The 24,352-nt window shown below is 39.4% G+C and overlaps 1 protein-coding gene across 1 annotated transcript in view; it reads left to right on the top strand.

Moving 5' to 3' along the window:
* Positions 1–24,352, top strand: part of SLC22A7 (solute carrier family 22 member 7) — a 387,518-nt gene that overhangs the window by 344,107 nt on the left and 19,059 nt on the right. Inside the window, exon 9 of the mRNA XM_053712778.1 lies at positions 12,751–12,957. Coding sequence (XP_053568753.1) covers positions 12,751–12,957 — 207 coding nt within the window. The remainder of the gene's footprint in view (positions 1–12,750; positions 12,958–24,352) is intronic.

Consider the following 24,352-nt stretch of genomic DNA (forward strand, 5'->3'; position numbering starts at 1 on the left):
ACAACAATCTTAGAAAGACATTCCATGTAAACATGCTCAAGGAATGTTTTGAGCGACCAGAGAACGTGACGGCCGTATGTTGTTCCCCTCAGGAAGACCCCGACAGTTTACCCATTCCAGACCTATTAGAAAAGAGCCTCCCCACAGGTATAGTGGCGCAGGTTCAGATAGGGGACTGACTTAGCCCCACTGAAAGGGAGCAGCTCAACCAACTCCTCCAGTCCAAACACCTCACCTTCTCCCCGAAGCCAGGGTACACTACTTTAACCATCCACCAGGTAGATACTCCGGGACAAGCTCCCTTGCGCCAGGCTCCGTACCGAATCCCCGAAGCAGTTAGGACAGGAATGAAGAAGGAGATCGATGAGATGCTCCAGCTCAGGGTAATTGAGCCCTCCGATAGTCCCTGGGCCTCCCCAGTTGTCTTGGTGCCCAAGAAAGATGGGACCACCCGGTTCTGCGTAGACTATTGGAGGCTCAATGAAAATACCGTGACGGACGCTTACCCTATGACCTACCCCGACCTTGAAAATACCGTGACGGACGCTTACCCTATGACCTACCCCGACCTTGCCTGACAGGTTAGGCCCCATACCCTGGGACACCCATACCCTGGGACACCGAGCTACTCAATAGTATAGCCAGGGGAAATTACCTGACCACTATTGACCTCTGCAAAGGTTACTGGCAGATTCCCCTGGCCCCGGAGGCTATCCCCAAGTCGGCATTCGTCACCCCTTTCGGCTTATATCAGTTTAGGGTAATGCCGTTTGGGATGAAGAATGCCCCAGCTACATTCCAGCGCTTGGTGGATAGGCTCCTGGATGGCTTCCAGAGTTTTGCTTGCGCCTACCTGGACGACATAGCGATCCACAGTGAGTCCTGGGAGGACCACTTAGCTCATGTGGGAATGGTTCTGGATCAGATCCGGGCTGCTGGCCTGACTCTGAAGCCAGAAAAATGCCACTTTGGGATGGCCGAGGTACAGTACCTGGGTCACCGGGTGGGGTGTGGAAAGCAGCGACCAGAGCCGGCCAAAATAGAAGCTGTCGCCAATTGGCCCACCCCCATCACTAAGACTCAGGTCCTAGCCTTCCTGGGCACGGCAGGGTACTATAGACGGTTCGTACCAGACTACAGCACACTTGCCAAACCCCTGACTGACTTGACCAAGAAGAACTTACCTCGACAGGTCCTGTGGTCTCCCCCCTGTGAAACGGCTTTCCAGGCTCTCAAAAAATGCTCTAATTAACGCTCCTGTCTTGGCGGCCCCAGCCCTTAACAAACGTTTTATCGTCCATACAGATGCTTCCATGTTCGGGCTGGGAGCCGTCCTCAGCCAAGTAGGCGAAGATGGAGGGGAGCATCCAGTTGCCTACATCAGCCGGAAGCTCCTGCCCCGCGAAGTCAGCTATGCAGCGGTCGAAAAGGAGTGTTTGGCTTTGGTGTGGGCATTAAAGAAATTGACTCCCTATTTATATGGTCAGGAGTTCACTCTGGTCACCGAACATAACCCGTTGGTGTGGCTGAACCGGGTCTCTGGAGATAACGGCAGGCTATTACGTTGGAGCTTATCGTTGCAACCCTTCAATTTCACCATTACTTACAGACCTGGGAAACAGAATGGCAACGCCGACGGGTTGTCCAGACAAACCGACCTCAGCCCCGCATAACCAGCGGTCTGGACAGCCTTAGTCTGCCCTGAAAAGGGGTCAGACCGTGTCTGCCAGAGTGTTCCACAGAAAGGGAGCACTGTTACAGAAGCATTAGTTATTTTGTTGTGAAGAGCTTATTTCCCAGCAGCAATGCCTGAACCAGCAAGCCAGCGCCTAAGAAGGGCTCCAAGAAAACCGTAACAAGTATCATTTCATAAAGAGTTAACTCTTTTTTTTCAGCTTTTAGAAACTATTGCCTAAATACACGTTTGCTGGCCTCAGCTCTAAGTTTAGTGATAACAAATCCCATTGTCTAATCACCTCTGGAGCCAGACTGCTAATTGATAAGATGAACTTGTAAACTTGTTATCTTAAGTACTGTAATCCAATTGTGGCCTGTCAAAGGACAGTGCTCTCTATCTAAATGTGTGATGGGGGATTTTGTGCTTCCCCACCTCTCCCCCTGGGAGTGTCCTGTGTGCATGTAACCTTAATAAAAAGCAGGCTGGGCATCCCAGTCCTGAGTTCTTGTTTGACCCTCAATCGCAGCGTTGACTCGTTTTTGTGGGCAGAAGGGTATCCTAGCTGTACTGCAGCTAAGGGAGATTATTCTATATTTGCGAGACTCATATAGAATACTATGGAAAGCAGCTTCTCCCCTCTTTAGCAATAGGGATCCAGGCTACTAAGCGGTCCATCTCTCAGCGAGACTAAGGGTAACCGTAACAGTGCCCACTTGCCCAGTGCCACCACTCATATCTTGTTAAATAGTAGTGTAAGTGTACGTTTAAAAAAACAAAAAACTTTTTGGACTGTGAAACATCAGTCTGCTTTTTTGTGTCAGGCTCACAGCGTATACTGTGCCCACTTGCCCAGTGCCACCACTCATATCTTGTTTAATAGTAGTGTAAGTGTACATTTAAAAAACAAAAACTTTTTGGACTGTGAAACATCAGTCTGCTTTTTTGTGTCAGGCTCACAGCGTATACTGTGCCCACTTGCCCAGTGCCACCACTCATATCTTGTTTAATAGTAGCGTAAGTGTACATTTAAAAAAAAATAAAAAAAATTTGACTGTGAAACATCAGTCTGCTTTTTTGTGTCAGGCTCACAGCGTATACTGTGCCTACTTGCCCAGTGGCACCACTCATATCTTGTTTAATAGTAGTGTAAGTGTACATTTAAAAAAACAAAAACTTTTTGGACTGTGAAACATCAGTCTGCTTTTTTGTGTCAGGCTCACAGCGTATACTGTGCCCACTTGCCCAGTGCCACCACTCATATCTTGTTTAATAGTAGTGTAAGTGTACATTTAAAAAAAACAAAAACTTTTTGGACTGTGAAACATCAGTCTGCTTTTTTGTGTCAGGCTCACAGCGTATACTGTGCCCACTTGCCCAGTGCCACCACTCAAGTTTTTTTTTTTAAATTTACACTACTGTTACACCAGATATGAGTGGTGGCACTGGGCAAGTGGGCCTGGCACACACGCTGGCAGGCAGGCAACTGCAATTAGATTACACTAGCAGACTGATGTTTCACAGTCAAAAAAGTTTTTTTTTTAAATTTACACTACTGTTACACCAGATATGAGTAGTGGCACTGGGCAAGTGGGCCTGGTACACACGCTGGCAGGCAGGTAACTGAAATTAGATTACACTAGCAGACTGATGTTTCACAGTCAAAAAAGTTATTTTTTTTTAATTTACACTACTGTTATACCAGATATGAGTGGTGGCACTGGGCAAGTGGGCCTGGCACACACGCTGGCAGGCAGGCAACTGCAATTAGATTACACTAGCAGACTGATGTTTCACAGTCAAAAAAGTTTTTTTTTTTAAATTTACACTACTGTTACACCAGATATGAGTGGTGGCACTGGGCAAGTGGGCCTGGCACACATGCTGGCAGGCAGGCAGGCAACTGCAATTAGATTACACAAGCAGATTGATGTTTCACAGTCAAAAAAGTTTTAGTTTTTTTAATTTACACTACTGTTACACCAGCTATGAGTGGTGGCACTGGGCAAGTGGGCCTGGCACACACGCTGGCAGGCAGGCAACTGCAATTAGATTACACAAGCAGACTGATGTTTCACAGTCAAAAAAGTTTTTTTTTTTTAAATGTACACTACTGTTACACCAGATATGAGTGGTGGCTCTGGGCAAGTGGGCACAGTATACACTGTGAGCCTGGCACACACGATGGCAGGCAGGCAGGCAACAGCAATCAGATTACACAAGCAGACTGATGTTTCACAGTCAAAAAGGGCTTTTTGGGGTGCTGTCCTTAAAGCAGAGATCAGATGAGTCCTTCAGGACTGTAGTGGACACTGAATACACTAGCCTAGCTATCAATTTCCCTATAAAATCAGCAGCAGCTACACTGTCCCTCCTCTCACTAACAATGCAGCTTCCGAATGAATCTAAAATGGCTGCTGTCCAGTAGCTGGGAGGGACTGGGAGGGAGGGTCTGCTTCTGATTGGCTGGAATGTGTCTGCAGACTGAGATACAGCGTCAAAATTTACTCAATGATGACATATAGGGGGCAGATTGTACATCGCATATGTTTGCCCGCCGCGGCGAACGCGAACAAGCTATGTTCGCCGGGAACTATTCGCCGGCGAACAATTCGCGACATCACTAATAGAGAGTCAGTCATATAGAGAATCACATAGTCATATAGAGAATCAAATAATCATATAGAGAATCACATACTCATATAGAGAATCACATACTCATATAGATAATCACATACTCATATAGATAATCACATACTCCTACTCATATAGGGAATCACATACTCATATAGGGAATCACATACTCATATAGAGAATCACATACTCATATAGAGAATCTCATACTCATATAGGGAATCACATACTCATATAGAGAATCACATACTCATATAGAGAATCACATACTCATATAGAGAATCACATACTCATATAGGGAATCACATACTCATATAGGGAATCACATACTCATATAGAGAATCACATACTCATATAGAGAATCACATACTCATATAGAGAATCACATACTCATATAGGGAATCACATACTCATATAGGGAATCACATACTCATATAGAGAATCACATACTCATATAGAGAATCACATACTCATATAGAGAATCACATACTCATATAGAGAGTCCCATACTCATATAGAGAATCACATACTCATATAGAGAATCTCATACTCATATAGAGAATCTCATACTCATATAGAGAATCTCATACTCATATAGAGAATCTCATACTCATATAGAGAATCACATACTCATATAGAGAAACACATACTCATATAGAGAATCCCATACTCATATAGAGAATCCCATACTCATATAGAGAATCCCATACTCATATTGAGAATCCCATACTCATATAGAGAATCCCATACTCATATAGGGAATCACATACTCATATAGGGAATCACATACTCATATAGGGAATCACATACTCATATAGGGAATCACATACTCATATAGAGAATCACATACTCATATAGGGAATCACATACTCATATAGGGAATCACATACTCATATAGGGAATCACATACTCATATACATAATCTCATACTCATAAAGAGAATCACATACTCATATAGAGAATCACATACTCATATACATAATCTCATACTCATAAAGAGAATCACATACTCATATAGAGAATCACATACTCATATAGAGAATCACATACTCATATAGAGAATCACATACTCATATAGGGAAACACATACTCATATAGAGAATCACATACTCATATAGAGAATCTCATACTCATATAGAGAATCTCATACTCATATAGAGAATCTCATACTCATATAGAGAATCACATACTCATATAGAGAAACACATACTCATATAGAGAAACACATACTCATATAGAGAATCCCATACTCATATAGAGAATCCCATACTCATATAGAGAATCCCATACTCATATAGAGAATCCCATACTCATATAGAGAATCCCATACTCATATAGAGAATCCCATACTCATATAGGGAATCACATACTCATATAGGGAATCACATACTCATATAGGGAATCACATACTCATATAGAGAATCACATACTCATATAGGGAATCACATACTCATATAGGGAATCACATACTCATACAGGGAATCACATACTCATATAGGGAATCACATACTCATATACATAATCTCATACTCATAAAGAGAATCACATACTCATATAGAGAATCACATACTCATATAGAGAATCACATACTCATATAGAGAATCACATACTCATATAGGGAATCACATACTCATATAGGGAATCACATACTAGACTAATTAATAGATCATATATAACTCCTAGCAAGATGGCTAAATGGCATACACAAGGCAATATTGCTTGTTCTAGAGTAATTTTCCCAGAGCATATTTACTTCCCACCTTCTTTTATTGTCCCAAAATATCCAGAAACTCTGGGCACAAATTGCTTACTGGTTAAATAGATTTCTCTCTACAAAGATTAAACTTGATACAGAGCAAGTAATCTTCCTAGTTACTCAGGAACACTTTCAAAATAAACAGCTGGACAAAACACCGCCATTTTAACTGCTAGACAAATGATCTTGAGGTTATGGAACAATAAACGTGCACCATCTATAGCTGCATTTATCAAGAATACGTTATTCCAGTTAGCGGTTGATCAACAGGACCCACTGATACACTTGGATAACAAACTAAAAGCTTTCCTGGCAAAATGGGAAATTGTCATCATGCCATTCCCATTAGAGACCCAGTTACAGATTCTGCACCCATTTTGTGGATCCCCTCTCTTCCTCCAGCTCATACGGCTAAATTGCTATATCCCACATTGGGGGAAAATATATTAATTCAGATTTATTTATTTTCTTCTTTCCTCTGCACTTTGTGTGCGTTTGGTTATATATTTTAGTTATCTGCACTTGAAAATATCCAATCCATTGTACTTATATTTGCCATGATTCAGGTTTTCAGTATATTTCCATTTGCAGACTTTCAGTTTCATATCTGGGAAATGCATTTTTTAGGAAAATTTATTTCTTACCTGGGGTTTAGTCTCTTTTTTCAAATTGACTGTCTTTTAAATTTGCGGGCAGAATTAGGCTTGCAAGGGTGCAAAATGCCAAAGTTTATTGCGTCATTCTTGGCGCAAGATTTTTTTGGCGCGAAGTTATGTTCGTTGACGCAAATTCGTCATTTCCGGCGTCTTAGTTGACGCTGAGTCTTTCACAAGGTTGCATCATCTGTGACGTGAGTGTGTCATTTCTGGACGTTATTGGCGGCAAAAAATATTTTTCTATTTGTGTGCGTCATACTTGGCGCCAAATATTTTCATTATTTAAGACCCCATTCCTATATGCCTCTTGCCTTTTTTCTCTATTAGAGGGCTATGCTGTTTGCATTTTTTTCCATTTCTGAAACTGCCATATAAGGAAATTGATAATTTTGCTTTATATGTTGTTTTTTTCTCTTACATTTGGAAGATGTCTCAATCAGAAATCACTGTTGGAACCCTGCTGCCTGATAACAGTTCTACCAAAGCTAAGTGCATTTGTTGTAAATTTGTGGAGGTTATTTCTCCAGCTGTGGTTTGTAATAGTTGTCATGATAAACTTTTACATGCAAATAATGTATCCATCAGTAGTAGTTCATTACCTGTTGCTGTTCCCTCAACATCTAATGCACAAGATATACCTGTAAATTTAAAAGAATGTATTTCTGATTCTATTCAGAAGGCTTTGTCTGCCATCCAGCCTTCTAATAAACGTAAAAGGTATTTTAAAACTTCTCATAAAGTTGATGAAATTTCCAATTACCGGCAACATGCTGAATTATCCTTCTCTGATGAGAATCTATCTAGTTCAGAAGATCCTACCTCAGATATTGACACTGACAAATCTTCTTCTTTGTTTAAAATGGAGTATATTCGTTCTTTGTTAAAAGAAGTGTTGATTACATTGGATATGGAGGAAACTAGTCCTCTTGATATTAAAACTAGTAAACGTTTAAATTCTGTTTATAAACCTCTTGTGGTTACTCCAGAGGTTTTTCCAGTTCCTGATGCTATTTCTGATATAATTTCTAAGGAATGGAATAGGCCTGGTACTTCTTTTATTCCTTCTTCAAAGTTTAAAAAAATTGCATCCTTTGCCAGCAGTTAGATTGAAGTTTTGGGAAAAGATCCCCAAAGTTGATGGTGCTATCTCTACTCTTGCTAAACGTACTACTATTCCTACGGAAGATAGTACTTCTTTTAAAGATCCTTTAGATAGGAAACTTGAATCTTATCTAAGGAAAGCCTATTTATATTCAGGTCATCTTCTCAGGCCTGCAATTTCTTTGGCTGATGTTGCAGCTGCTTCAACATTTTGGTTGGAGACTTTAGTGCAACAAGTATTGGATCCTGAATTGTCTAGCATTGTTAACTTGATTCAACATGCTAATAATTTTATTTGCGATGCCATTTTTGATATCATCAAAATTAAATCCACTTTTTGCATTTACGCTGCACCTATTGGATTACAAATATCTGCAAGTCTTAAACGGACTGTTTTTGGTTTATTTCCCCTGGTGCACCAGATAATAACTTTTTGGCCAGTACCTTATAACACTGTTTTGCGTGGGATCCACTGTATGAATGTGAATATTGTGCATTTAGTTAATAAATATTTATATCGTTTTTGACATACAGCTTTTGTTGTGTATTTATTTAATTTTACAGTTGTGCTGGATTTACCTAGACTTTTGGGAATTTCTTATTGTGAAATCCCCACTTCCTTTTCTATGTTGTTTCATATGTATTTTTCTAGGAAGCACCTGTTCTCTAGTGAATTAACTTATTAGTGTGCAACTCTTTTCTTGTGTCTTTTTTGTCTACCATATTGATATCTCTTTCTTTCCAATGTAATAAGTTATTTGGTTCTCAGTTGGATTCAATAATTTCAACTGTCACTGGGGGGAAGGGAATTTTTTTGCCTCAGGATAAAAGACCTAAGGGTAAACCTAAAGCTTCTTACCGTTTTCGGTACTCGACAAAATAAGGAACAGAAACCTAATCCTTCCCCCAAGGAATCTGTTTCCAATTGGAAGCCTTCCTCAAATTGGAATAAATCCAAGCCATTTAAGAGGTGAAAGCCAGCTCCTAAGTCCGCATGAAGGTGTGGCTCTCATTCCAGCTCAGCTGGTAGAGGGCAGATTAAGATTTTTTAAAGATGTTTGGACCAATTTGGTGCAAAATCACTGGATTCAGAGTATTGTCTCTCAGGGGTACAAAATAGGATTCCGAGTAAGACCGCCTGCGAGAAAAAAATTTCTCTCACAAATTCCAGCAAACCCAGTAAAGGCTCAGGCTTTCCTGAAGTGTGTTTCAGACCTGTAGTTATCAGGGGTAATCATGCCAGTTCCGTTTCTGCATCAGGGTCTGGGGTTTTATTCCGATCTATTCATTGTCCCAAAGAAAGAAAATTCATTCAGACCAGTTCTGGATCTGAAAATTTTGAATCGTTATGTAAGAGTACCAACTTTCAAAATGGTCACTATAAGGACTATTCTGTCTTTTGTTCAGCAAGGGCATTATATGTCCACAAGACTTATAGGATGCATATCTTCATATTCCGATTCATCCAGATCATTATCGGTTTCTGAGATTCTCTTTTCTAGACAAGCATTACCAATTTGTTGCTCTTCCTTTTGGCCTAGCGACAGCTCCAAGAATCTTTTCAAAGGTTCTCGGTGCCCTACTCTCTGTAATCAAAGAACGGGGTATTGCAGTGTTTCCTTATTCGGACGATATCTTGGTACTAGCTCAGTCTTTACGTTCTGCAGAATCTCACACAAATCAACTAGTGTTGTTTCTTCAAGGACATGGTTGGAGGATCAATTTACCAAAAAGTTCCTTGATTCCTCAGACAAGGGTCACCTTTTTAGGTTTCCAGATAGATTCAGTGTACATGACTCTGTCTCTAACAGACAAGAGATAATTAAAATTGGTTTCAGCTTGTCGGATACCCCATATATTCCATACGTCACTAGCTCATGGACTCTTGCCAATTACATGAAAGAAAACCTAATTTATGTAAGAACTTACCTGATAATTTTTTTTTTCATATTGGCAAGAGTCCATGAGGCCCACCCTTTTTATGGTGGTTATGATTTTTTGTATGAAGCACAATTATTTCCAAATTCCTTTGTTGATGCTTTTTACTCCTTTCTTTATAACCCCACTTCTTGGCTATTCGTTAAACTGATTTGTGGGTGTGGTGAGCGGTTTATTTATAGGCATTTTGTGGTTTGGGAAACTTTGCCCCTCCCGGTAGGAATGTATATCCCATACGTCACTAGCTCATGGACTCTTGCCAATATGAAAGAAATGAATTTATCAGGTAAGTTCTTACATAAATTATGTTTTATGTATAATATTATTGAACTTTTTATTTTATTTTGTATATGGAAATTGAGTTTATGTATTTCTTATTTGTTTATTAACAAATATGTATCTTAGTTATTCAAGGCTTAGACAGGTTCCGTACAGACTAGGAGGCCTATTTATCAAGCTCCGTATAGAGCTTGTGGGCCCGTGTTTCTGGCGAGTCTTCAGACCGCTGCTCCATAACCCTGTCCGCCTGCTCTGAGCAGATGGACAGGAATCGCCACAATTCAACCCGATTGAGTACGATCAGGTTGATTGACACCTCCCTGCTGGTGGCCGATTGGCGAGTATTGCGGATCAGGTCCGCAAGACCATGGTTAAATAGACCTCTAGAGATAAACAGTGTTTATGCACAATGGTCTTTTATTTTTATTATTATGTATATGACAATTGAGTCAATGGGGTTGATTTATCAAGGGCCAAATGATGCCTGATGCCCCTGTTTCCGTGCGAGCCTTTAGGCTTGCTGGAAACAGCAGTTATGAAGCAGTGGTCTTAAGACTGCTACTCCTTAACTGGTCCGCTGCCTCTGAAGCTGTGGGCATGAATCCGCCCGATCCTATACAATCTGGTTGATTGACACCCCCTGCTAGCGGCCGATTGGCCACGAATCTGCAGGGAGCGGCATTGCACAAGCAGTTCACTAGAACTGCTTGTGCAATGTTAAATATGCATACACTGTCAGCATTCAGCGGACATGATACGCTACAGCGTATGCTGTCGGCAGTCAGAGTTGTCTGGCGGACATGATAAGCTACAGCGTATGCTGTCGGCATTCAGAGATGTCTGGCGGACATGATAAGCTACAGTGTATGCTGTCGGCATTCAGAGATGTCTGGCGGACATGTTAAGCTACAGCGTATGCTGTCGGCATTCAGAGATGTCTGGCGGACATGATAAGCTACAGCGTATGCTGTCGGCAGTCAGAGATGTCTGGCGGACATGATAAGCTACAGCGTATGCTGTCGGCAGTCAGAGTTGTCTGGCGGACATGATAAGCTACAGCGTATGCTGTCGGCATTCAGAGATGTCTGGCGGACATGTTAAGCTACAGCGTATGCTGTCGGCATTCAGAGATGTCTGGCGGACATGATAAGCTACAGCGTATGCTGTCGGCAGTCAGAGTTGTCTGGCGGACATGATACGCTACAGCGTATGCTGTCGGCAGTCAGAGATGTCTGGCGGACATGATAAGCTACAGCGTATGCTGTCGGCAGTCAGAGATGTCTGGCGGACATGATAAGCTACAGTGTATGCTGTCGGCATTCAGAGATGTCTGGCGGACATGATAAGCTACAGCGTATGCTGTCGGCATTCAGAGATGTCTGGCGGACATGATAAGCTACAGCGTATGCTGTCGGCAGTCAGAGTTGTCTGGCGGACATGATACGCTACAGCGTATGCTGTCGGCAGTCAGAGTTGTCTGGTGGACATGATAAGCTACAGCGTATGCTGTCAGCAGTCAGAGATGTCTGGTGGACATGATAAGCTACAGCGTATGCTGTCGGCATTCAGAGATGTCTGGCGGACATGATAAGCTACAGCGTATGCTGTCGGCATTCAGAGATGTCTGGCGGACATGATATGCTACAGCGTATGCTGTCGGCATTCAGAGATGTCTGGCGGACATGTTAAGCTACAGCGTATGCTGTCGGCATTTAGAGATGTCTGGCGGACATGATAAGCTACAGCGTATGCTGTCGGCATTCAGAGATGTCTGGCGGACATGATAAGCTACAGCGTATGCTGTCGGCAGTCAGAGTTGTCTGGCGGACATGATAAGCTACAGCGTATGCTGTCGGCAGTCAGAGATGTCTGGTGGACATGATAAGCTACAGCGTATGCTGTCGGCATTCAGAGATGTCTGGTGGACATGATAAGCTACAGCGTATGCTGTCGGCATTCAGAGATGTCTGGCGGACATGATAAGCTACAGCGTATGCTGTCAGCAGTCAGAGATGTCTGAAGGACATGATAAGCTACAGCGTATGCTGTCGGCATTCAGAGATGTCTGGCGGACATGATAAGCTACAGCGTATGCTGTCGGCAGTCAGAGTTGTCTGGCGGACATGATAAGCTACAGCGTATGCTGTCGGCATTCAGAGATGTCTGGCGGACATGATAAGCTACAGCGTATGCTGTCGGCATTCAGAGATGTCTGGCGGACATGATAAGCTACAGCGTATGCTGTCGGCATTTAGAGATGTCTGGCGGACATGTTAAGCTACAGCGTATCATGTCTGCCAGACTTTTATAAATCGCCCCTATGTTTCTCATGCTATAATTTTTTTCATGTTTATCAAGGATTGGAATACAAATAAATTATTTTTTTAAAAAGAGACATAAAACAGTAAATAGTAAAATGTTCTGATTATTTTGTATTGTAGTAACATCTGTGTAATGAATATTTATTAACGAGTCTATTCCCAATGTATTTTTTTATCTGATGTTAAATGTCTCCCCTATCTAACCCGCAGCCTCTGTCGCTGCACAAGGCCCTATTATCCCTGCTGGATCTGAAATGACAGTATTATATTGTGCTCTTCACAGGGGCTTCCCTCTACTGAGGCTCTGCTTGAGTTGTTTAAGTGAGCTGACCCACCATATAAGCTACTGTACCCTACAACTCCATCTCTAATTACTCTGGCTTTCCACAGACAAACTGGACTTGGTTTCTGTTCCTTCATGACCCGTCTCGGTGGTTCAGTGGCTCCCCTGGTGATTTTGCTGGAGGATGTGTGGGTGCATGTTCCCCCCGTGATGTACAGTGTCATAGCCATTATCTCCGGAGGGGTGGCTTTCTTGCTAACAGAAACATCACACCTCCAACTACCGGAAACTGTCTTGGATGTAGAATTTGTCAGGTAAAATATCTCAGCATCATTTATCAGTTATGAATGTTTTTGGATTTAAAGTCTTTGGAGCAAGATTATAATTTATGTCCTTATATATGGGCCTTATGTGCCTTCTGGTATAGAGAATAGGTCAATATAAAGAGATGACAAAGTAAATTGCCTCAATATAAAGAGCTACTTAATAACTCAATATGGAGGGATACTGCTTAATGTGTAATTGTAACTTCACAATATGAAGTGAAAGCAGAACCAATATGAATACCTCAATAAGAATGTCTACCTCCTCAAAATGACATGATGACCCATTAATAAGGTGCTAATTATCAATATAAACACAAAATAGTAAGAGAGAGCTCTCAATACAAAGGGAAGTCCACTCAGTTATCTAGATGAAGTGATACAAGTCACTATAAAGTCATACTTCTTAATATGTAATTAAATCATCTCAAAATGATGTGATGTCATTTCCTAATATGAAGTGATATATTTTTAATTTTAAATGATAACTCTAAAAAGTAAGTAAAACCCCCTCAGTATGAAGGGGCCACCCTTAAATGTGAAGTAATAAACCATAATACAGAGATAATTCTTAATGAAGTGATAACTTTTATGTTTAAATAGTTTTTATTGTTTTATATTTTTTGAAGAACAAGAGTACATAAATAAAATAATATAACATTAATTGTCTTTTCTTCTGTTGTCCTCTGAATTGGGATATACTGTGTTACATGCTTACAGTGTCACATAAGTTTCAGATAGTTAGTTTGTACAGGTGTTAATAACAATGTATTGTTTACTGGTTATATAAATATCTTCACTTTATAGTTTTGTCCATACATGAGCAGTAATACCGTAGATTCAACAGGAGATTATCATCATTTAAACTATATATTGCATTTATCTTTAAACTGCATCCTCCACATTGATGGTTCTTCTTACTTCTTGTATCTATATTACTCTACATACATACATCCTGCTGAAACTTTTTTAATTAAGGGTGATCTTATGTACCCAGAAATATCCCATATCTTAAAATACATTATCTAATAAACATAGGGTTGGGTAACTTGGAATTGAAAATTAAAAATTGAAAATTGAAAAGGGGACATCAGAGGTGGGGGTAGGGGGGGGGGTGACGACACATCATTCCTTAGTCTATATTATATGTATATCAATGAGTTTAGTTTGTCTATAGTTTGATGGCCACTTAGATCTCTGCTCTCCAGCTATCTCATGGGGTTGAGGAACCTTTGCTTATCCAGTAATACCATACTGTTTGGACTGTTTCTTTGTTATCTAGTGTATTTGACGCTAACTCGTACATGGTATATGTATGTTGGATTTTGTTGTATATCTCTGTCCAAGTTGGAACTCCAGTCTTCCAATATTTGGCAATGCATATCCTTGTGATTGTGCATAAGATCCTAAAGAATGTATTTATATGTTTATTATATTTCCTGATATGTTCGTGTAATAAAGCCTGTTGAATCGTGAGACTGATATTTTCATCTAGGATCTGGCTGAGGAAGATAGATAGTCTGTTCCATGTCCCCTTCACTTCTCTACAGTCCCACCACATGTGTCTATAAGTCCCTATTTCTCCACAGCCTCTATAACATAACCTGCTGCCCTGTGGGTACATATGGGCCGTTCTTGTCGGGGTCAAGTACCACCGATAGATAGTTTTATTAACATTTTCTTTAAGATCTACACTAATCAACCCTTTCTCAGCATTCTGAAACAGTGATTCCCATTCTTTTATGTTTTTACAAATAAGTAGTTCCTGTTCCCATGCCAGCATAATCATAGTCTTGGAGGTATTGTGGTTGGCCTGTATAGACACATATAGTAAAGATATAGTATGTTTGTTACGGTCCTCTGTTTTACAGAAGATTTCTATTGGTGTGGTGGTCTCTTCTCTAGGGTGTTTTAGATATGTTTGTAAGGCTGAGTGTATCTGTAGATACATATACCAGTGTAGTTTCAGTGGGTCTATCTTTGTCTGTAGTTGATTAAATGTTATTATGTTTCTTCCTGTTAAATAGTCTGCTACTCTGTACAAGCCCTTATTTTCCCATTTTTTAAGCTGAGCCCAGAGTTCCTCTGGCATTATGTGTCTAATCGGTATTGATAGGGAGTACTGTTGTAAGAGTTTATATTTTATTCTCGCTGTCTTCCAGGTCTTTATAGTGAGGTTGGTGGTGTACGGCTTGGGTGTCTTCCCATCCCTCTGTGCCTTCCCAGGGTCCCAGACAATTAAATCTGTCTCATCCCAACCCCCTATTTTCGCTTCCAGTGTGGGCCATATAATTTCCTTCGACCTTTTCAAGAGTAGTGAGTCCTGAGCTAGTCTGGCTGCATTGTAGTAGTCCATTAGGTTTGGCGCTCCAATGCCCCCTAACGACTTATGTCTGGTTAAAACGGACTTTGCTATCCTGTTCGTTTTATCTCCTCTAATAAATATTGAAATTTCTTTTTGCATTGTTTCTAAATCCGCTTTTATTATTTTTATAGGGAGGGTTCTAAATAAGTATAGTATTCGTGGCATGGCATTCATTTTCACCGCCGCTATTCTACCCAGCCATGAAAAATTAAAGCTCTTCCATTTTGCCAGGTCCCGTCTTATTTGTCTGAATAATGGGGTGTAATTTACTTTGTATAGTTGTGTGGAGCAAGTTGGGAGCTGTATTCCCAGGTATTTTAGTGTGTGTCTCATCCACTTAAAATTAAATTGTGTTTCTAATAATGTCTGAGTCTGCTGGGATATCGCAATGGGCAAAGCTTCACATTTGTCTGGATTGATTTTAAATCCCGAAATAGTTGAGAAGTTCCTTATTAATTGATAGAGATTGGGTAAAGATATTAATGGGTTCGTCAAAGTCAATAAAATATCGTCAGCAAAGAGGGATAGTTTGTATTCTGATGTGTTTATCTTGACCCCTGATATATCGGTTTGTGAGCGAATCGTGACTGCTAGTGGTTCTATACAGAGTGCAAAAAGCAATGGGGACAGGGGACATCCCTGTCTGGTGCCATTACAAATTGGGAAGGATTTTGACTTATATCCTGTTGATGAGACCTGGGCCTCTGGGCACGAGTATATAACTTTTAAGGCTTTAATGAATGCTCCCTCAAAACCCATATGATGTAGTACCAAGAACATATAGTCCCAGTCTATTCTATCAAACGCCTTCTCCGCATCCAAAGATAGGAGCAGAGAAGGCGTCCGTGTCTCTCCTAAGAATTGTATTAAGTTAGTAACTTTTCGGATGTTGTCTGGGGCTTCCCTATCCTTGATAAATCCCACCTGGTCTGGATGAACCAAGTGGGGAATGATGTGTTTAAGGCGGTTTGCTATTACTTTTGTAAATATTTTAAGATCCTGATTTATGAGAGATATTGGGCGGTAATTCTGGCATTTTTTGTGGTCTCTTCCTGGCTTGGGGATTACAACTATCTTAGCAGCTAGTAATTCTGGGGGGATCTCTCCTCCTTCCATCATGTGATTACAGAATTTCACCAGATGTGGGACTAGTGAGTTTTTAAATAGTTTGTAGTATTCGGCTGGGAAGCCATCTGGTCCTGCCGCCTTTCCAGTTTTAAGATCTTTGATGGCCCCTAGTATTTCTATAGTGGAGATAGGTGCGTTAATTGTTTCCTTTTGTTCTATGGTTATATTTGGTAATAGAGTTTGGGAGAAGAATTTTGAGGTGAGTGTTTCTGTCTCTTTATTATGTATAACTTTTTTCCCGTTATATAATTCTCCATAGTACATTGCAAAAGTATCTACAATTTCTTGCGGATGTGAGGTCGTAGTGTTATTTAGTGTCTCTATTAGCGGAATCGCGGAGGCCTTACATCTCTCTCTGATTTTGTGTGCCATGTATCTATCTGGTTTGTTCGCGAATATAAAGTATTGTGCCTGGATTTTGTGAATGGCTCTAGTGGCTTGTGTGTGGAGTAGTGAAGCTAGGGCAGATCTTTTAGTTTGAAGTAGCTTTAGGTTGGCTTTATTTTTGTTATGTTTGTGTCGCCTTTCTAATCCCTCAATCTCTACGTGAAGTTGTTGTACTTGCTGTCTATATTTCCGAACCTGTCTTGCTTTTTCTTTAATTAGTATCCCTCTTAGGACCGCCTTATGTGCTGCCCATGTAATCCCTGGGTTAGTTGTGGTGTCTGTGTTTATGTGCCAGTATTCAATTAATTGTTGTAATACATTGTCGTGTATTTGGGGGTTTTTAATGTAAGACGAGTCAAAAGTCCAAGTTCTGCTTCTACCTGGGTCACTTATGCCGTTAATCTGTAGAGTGATTATGGAATGGTCAGACCACACACAGGTGTGTATCTGAGAACTATCTAGTAGAGGTTGTAAAATCTGACTCACATATATATAGTCAAGTCTGACATAGGTTTTGTGTGCTGCTGAGTAGAACGTTGTGTCATCTGTCTGACCATACAGGGTATTCCATGTCTCTATCAAAGAGTGGGGATGTAGACTGTCCTTAATTGATTTAACAATACGATTGTGTCTAGCTTGTTTGTTGGTCAAGGGTTTGATGTTGGTGGGATTAATAGGTGACATAGTGACATTGAAATCCCCGGCTAAGAATATTTTAGTATGTGACCATTGTGTGAGTAAATATGATATGTGATGAAAAAATTTGTGTTGATTCTCATTTGGTGCGTATATATTGCATAGTGTAATTTCTGAATCTAGTATTCTACCTTTGACAATCAGGTATCTTCCGTCAGTATCTGTTATTATGGTTTCTGCAGTAAAATTGAGTGATGAATGTATCAGGATGGATGTGCCTCTTTTTTTAGATATTGCCGTAGAATGATAGTGGGTATTAAAGTGTTTTGCCCAATATTTAGGAATGCTATCTTTAAGTAAGTGAGTTTCCTGGAGGAACAGTATGTTAGCTTGTAGGGATGTGTATTGCGTCATCGCTATTCTTCTTTTAACGTCAGTGTTTAACCCCCTCACATTGTGGGATAATATTTTTATTTTAGGGTTCATAGTGTTGTGTCTATGTGTGGATGTTGTAAAAGGAATTTTTTTACCTGTGGATCACTGGGCTGGATACTTAGCTGAATTACTTGCAGGAGATCAGGATTGCATTTAGTGGTCTCTGCTGTGTCGTCACTGGGGAAGGGGAGGGAGTCAAAAAGAGAAAACATTATTGAATACAGAATAAACAGCATTTTATAGTCCTCAACAGTAGGACCTTTAGTTAGTAATCTATGAAATACCATGAAAATAAACACAGAAAAGTCTATCATACTGGGGGAAGATTAATCTCCACCACATTATACGGCCTTTGTAAACAGAACTCTAAAAGAACTTTCAAAAATCGAGTCCCGTCGTAGTGTCCCCATCTAGGGATAGAGCAGGTAAAGTCTCTTCTCCATATATTCTTGACGCGGGTTAGACTTTCATCACTCTTTAGTTCTCTTAGTCATTCTTCTTTGTATTTTCCCCTTGTAGGGGGTACCTAACTTATATATTTATAGTTATGATCTTTGACTAGGTCTTCTAGGAGGTTTTGCCCCTTGTTTCCTTGGTTTTCTGTTTCTTATGGCTGATCTTTTGCCATTTAGATAGTTCTGGCTGCCTGCCTGGGTCTTTGCTTTTTGTTGGGTTTGTTGTTGAAGCTGGAATATTAGGGATTTCTAGGTCTAGAATCTTGCAGATCTCTGGAATGTCCTCTGGATCTTTTAGTGTGATCGTCTTAGAGTCTTTTATTATGTATAGGGCAAATGGAAACCCCCATCTATATTGTATCTGATGTTTTCTAAGTATAGTGGTAAGCGGACGTAAGGTCCCTCTCCTCTGCAGTGTTCTCACACTAAGATCTTGGTAGAATTGGATAACATTTCCTTGATATTTGAAGGTTGGGTGCTTTCTTGCAGCTTGTAGGATTTTGTCTTTATCTGGAAAAAATGTTAATTTGATTATAATGTCTCTCGGCGGTAGGCCTGGTTTGGGTTTAGGTTTTAACGCTCTGTGTGCTCTCTCAATATGAAAGACATAGTCCGCTGGAGAGTTAGTGATTTGAGTGAAGAGCTGGGTGAGGTATGCAGGGGTTTCCGTAGGAGTGATTTCTTCCGGGACTCCTTTGAGGCGGATGTTATTCCTCCTGCTCCTATTCTCCAAATCTTCAATTTTATCTTGGAAGTCCTCTAGTAGTTGTTGTTGTGTAGACATGGTTTGCTCCATTTCATCCACCATGGCATCCTTTTGGTCTTCTAATGTCTCTATTCTGTTACCCATCTCAAAAAGGTCAGATTTGATTTCAGAAAGGCTGTTGGTCACGGATGAGTGTATGGAATCAATTTTTTCCCATAATTTCTCAAAGTTATCAGCAATGTCCTGTTTGGACACTAGGTTTTTGAGGTCAGCTTTTGTTAGTGGACTGTTGTCATGTGTTAACTGATGAGAGTCAGTGTCAGATTCTTCATCCCCCTCTGTTTCTGGGGGTTGTTTACTTGTTTGGGAGGCTTTAAAAAATGTTGACATGGCTGATGGTTTAATTGGTTTCTCCCCTTTAGCTGATCTTTTAGAAGACATCTTGTAGATGAAGAAGTATATATGAGATAGATGTTCGGTTAACTTATAGGTAATATATTGTTAAAACACCAGTGGTATATGAGGTAACCTAGTGTTTCTTCTGATATGGCTATTCAGGCAGGCAGTAGATAAAAAATTACAACTAACAAGAGGCAAAATCTATGTTTCTATATCATATTGATAATGGCCCTAGTGTGCTTCTGTATATCGCTAAAGCATCTTCTTTCCCAGTATAATTTGAGGGGTTGCTTACATTTTAGATTAGAGATTTATTAGACCCCTTTAGTAGTGTTCTTTTACTCTAAGGTTATTAGATAGTCTGCTTTATAGAGGTTTGTAAAAGTGTGCTGGTTTTTGCAGCAATGGTCTTTGCCAAGGTATAAATGATTATAGTAGCTGCTATATCTCAGTTGCTAGTGTGGCCTTTATTTATATTGACTCTGGGTTTTGTGGCCCCAAGTCCAGTCTATGTCGTTATTTGTTTTGTGCTTTTGATGTGGGTTGAATTATTTTTCCCAGAATTAAGATTGTCCACGTTGTGTATGTTTTTTGGACTTACTTTAAAAGTACTCCGGTATGGATGGCTGCACCTCTCCCCAGTCTCCACTCACCCCCTCACTGGTTGCTGATTGAGGCGAGTCAGATGTTCCCGGGAGCGCCGTAGTGTGTGTTGGGCCTGTCAGGTTGTAGCCAAGATGGCGGCTTTTCGCGCCACTGCTCTCCGCTCCGAATGTCACAGCTTGTCCGTTCAGCTTCAGGCTCGGACACCTCCAGATCAGCTTATCAGTCGTTTACGGATGAGTAGCCTAGCCCCAGATCACCCGCACCAGACTCTCACCCTGTCCCGGTGTTCCGTTCTGAGTGGTTCTGAGTCTTCAGATCTGCACCGCCTCTGGTTAGATTCAAAGTCAAGTGATAACTTTTAAAAGAATTGATACATGTATATAATATGAAGTGCTGTCAATCTGAGGTAATACCAAGATATCCAGAATATTTAGTGATAGCCCTTAATATGAAGTGACATGTAGTCATATACCTAATATGAAGTGATATGTAGTAATATACCTAATATGTTGTCATATACCTAATATGTAGTCATATACCTAATATGTAGTCATATACCTAATATGAAGTGATATGTAGTCATATACCTAATATGTAGTCATATACCTAATATGTAGTCATATACCTAATATTAAGTGATATGTAGTCATATACCTAATATGTAGTCATATACCTAATATGTAGTCATATACCTAATATGTTGTCATATACCTAATATGTAGTCATATACCTAATATGTTGTCATATACCTAATATGTAGTCATATACCTAATATGTAGTCATATACCTATTATGAAGTGATATGTAGTCATATACCTAATATGTTGTCATATACCTAATATGTAGTCATATACCTAATATGTAGTCATATACCTAATATGTAGTCATATATCTAATATGTTGTCATATACCTAATATGTAGTCATATACCTAATATGTAGTCATATACCTATTATGAAGTGATATGTAGTCATATACCTAATATGTAGTCATATACCTAATATGTAGTCATATTCCTAATATGTAGTCATATACCTATTATGAAGTGATATGTAGTCATATACCTAATATGTAGTCATATACCTATTATGAAGTGATATGTAGTCATATACCTAATATGTTGTCATATACCTAATATGTAGTCATATACCTATTATAAAGTGATATGTAGTCATATACCTAATATGTAGTCATATACCTAATATGAAGTGATATGTAGTCATATACCTAACATGTAGTCATATACCTATTATGAAGTGATATGTAGTCATATACCTAATATGTAGTCATATACCTAATATGAAGTGATATGTAGTCATATACCTAATATGTAGTCATATACCTAATATGAAGTGATATGTAGTCATATACCTAATATGTAGTCATATACCTAATATGAAGTGATATGTAGTCATATACCTAATATGTAGTCATATACCTAATATGAAGTGATATGTAGTCATATACCTAATATGTAGTCATATACCTAATATGTAATCATATACCTAATATGTAATCATATACCTAATATGAAGTGATATGTAATCATATACCTAATATGAAGTGATAGCCTTTTATGTGAAGTGACATGTAGTCATATACCTAATATGAAGTGATAGCCTTTAATATTTAGCGATATGTAATCATATACCTAATATGAAGTGATAGCCTTTAATATTTAGCGATATGTAATCATATACCTAATATGAAGTGATAGCCTTTAATATTTAGCGATATGTAATCATATACCTAATATGAAGTGATAGCCTTTAATATTTAGCGATATGTAATCATATACCTAATATGAAGTGATAGCCTTTAATATTTAGTGATATGTAATCATATACCAAATATGAAGTGATAGCCTTTAATATGAAGATATATGTATTCAATTTAGTCATATACCAAATATTTAGCGATATGCAATCATATACCTAATATGAAGTGATAGCCTTTAATATGAAGTGATATGTAGTCATATACCTAATATGAAGGGATAGCCTTTAATATTTAGTGATATGTAATCATATACCTAATATGAAGTGATAGCCTTTAATATGAAGTGATATGTAGTCATATACCTAATATGAAGGGATAGCCTTTAATATTTAGTGATATGTAATCATCAGTGAAGTGCGGTGAGGTCAGAGGCTGGTGAGGCACTGGCCATGATACGCCTGAGAAACACTCTATAATTTAGATAGACCATGCAATTTTAAACAACTTTCCAATTTACTTCTATTATCTAATTTGCTTTGTTCTCTTAGTATCCTTTATTTTAAAGCATACCTAGGTAGGCTCAAGAGCTGGGGAACTAGCTGCTGATTGGTGGCTGCACATATACACATTCAGCCTATGGCTTACCATTGTTTTCCGATAGCTCCCCACAATGCATTGCTGCTCCTTTAATAAAGGATACCAAAAGAATGAAGCAAAATGTTAATAGAAGTAAGTTGAAACGTTTGAAATTGTATGCCGTTTATAATATTCAAAGTGACATATGGCAGCACTATTTTACCATTAAAAAGAGACATGAAAAAGGTGTATAGGGTCTATAGTCTTATGCAACATGGAGCAAAATGAATGGAATAACTGAAAGAAAGAAAAACACTCCCTCAAACTCACATTCTCTGTCACACTCCAAAACACACACTCTCCCCCACCCTTTCTCTCACATAGACATACTCTCTCACACACACAAACTCACTGCCTCACAGTTCACTTACTTACACAAAAACACACAGGCACTCTCCCTCACACACACTCTCCCATAATATATAATATTGCCATTTTCATCCCCCCTAGCATTATACATGCTGTACAGTGATTGGCTGATATGTGCTGTGGCTCATTTATAAATGTTCCTAATTGGCCATATAAAAGTAAATAAACTTTCAGGAGTATTTTCTAGGGGTGTGTACACGGACTGTAAAATAATTCAGGTTTTTCTAATAAAATGATAGCTTTCATATGACTGACAGACCTCAATTGTAACTTATATGGTCATCATCACTGACACTGAGAAGAGATTGAGAATAGTAATTAAATATACCCATTACCCAGTCCCTCCCTGTGCATTTATGAGATCATCTTTGAGATTCTGTGTGCTATAGGGGCACCAGCATCAAAGATCAAGTAACCCAGTTTTGCTTTTCACCCTCACACTTTTTTTATATTTTTTCTAATAAATCAATATGTATCTACAATTAGAGACTATTTACTGATAAAAAAAGCAATTTATTAAGTACTACAACTACCTGCACAGTGAGAAGCCACTCAAAAAGTATGTAATAGTTAGGTTATCTTATAAATCTAAATGATCTTAAACTCACTTTGAACAAATCATCTAATGGATTAGGCCTCAATACATAAAAATGAAATTAATTTTGCATAGAGTTCAAAAACTGTCAGCTAAGGCTCAGAAGTGAAAGTGTTAAAATGTAGGGGTTTTTATCATATGAGCCACTTTCTCATACTTCTCAACTGTCCCTATTTTGCTAGGACAATCCCAGTATAATGGCTTCCTATCTGTTAGTACAATTGTCCTGGAAGTAAACATCTGCCCTGAGGTATGGACTTGGTAATTAAGTATAAAAAATGCACCAGCAAAGGGCTGAATATAGGCTCAGAAGTAAAATGTTGAAACACTTTATTCATACTTATAAACTGTCCCTAGTATTTTCCTGGGAACATTCCAGTTTCTGGTGTGCTATTTACAATAGGTGTTTAGAGGCAGAGCAGATTAGGTAAAGCTTTGGAAACATAGTACTCCAATAAACTGCTTACTTGTCTGTTCTACTATAACTGCTCTACTGTAATGTGCTTTTTTTTACAGTGATACTGAAATTGCTGCCATATTGCAAGAAATAATAGCACACACAGAATGTTAAAAAAAAGTGTGAGGGTGAAAAGCAAACCTGGGTTACTTTTTCTTTGATGCTTGAGTTAGTGATAGCATCAGAGGCATTATAAGCTGGAGGTTCCCTTTCTTGTGGTTATGGAATGACCAGCAAATAAAAGCCTGTGCTGTAACTCCAGCTATTCTGCACTAAACCTTACCACATATACTGTTGCATTTGTTGTTACATATGGCAGACTGGCAAGGATGCAGTAGGGCAAAATGCAGAAAGAACCTGGTTATGTGTTTTCTGCATCTGCTTTCAAATGAAATAAATTGTGATGTGTGTTAGGAGGGGGGGGGGGGGGGTAGCAGCACAGCATGTATAAAAATGCATTTCAGTGGGAATTTAACTTACATTATTTAGTGCT

The sequence above is a fragment of the Bombina bombina genome, chromosome 4 (assembly GCF_027579735.1).
Source record: "Bombina bombina isolate aBomBom1 chromosome 4, aBomBom1.pri, whole genome shotgun sequence".
NCBI classification, from domain to species: Eukaryota; Metazoa; Chordata; class Amphibia; order Anura; family Bombinatoridae; genus Bombina; species Bombina bombina.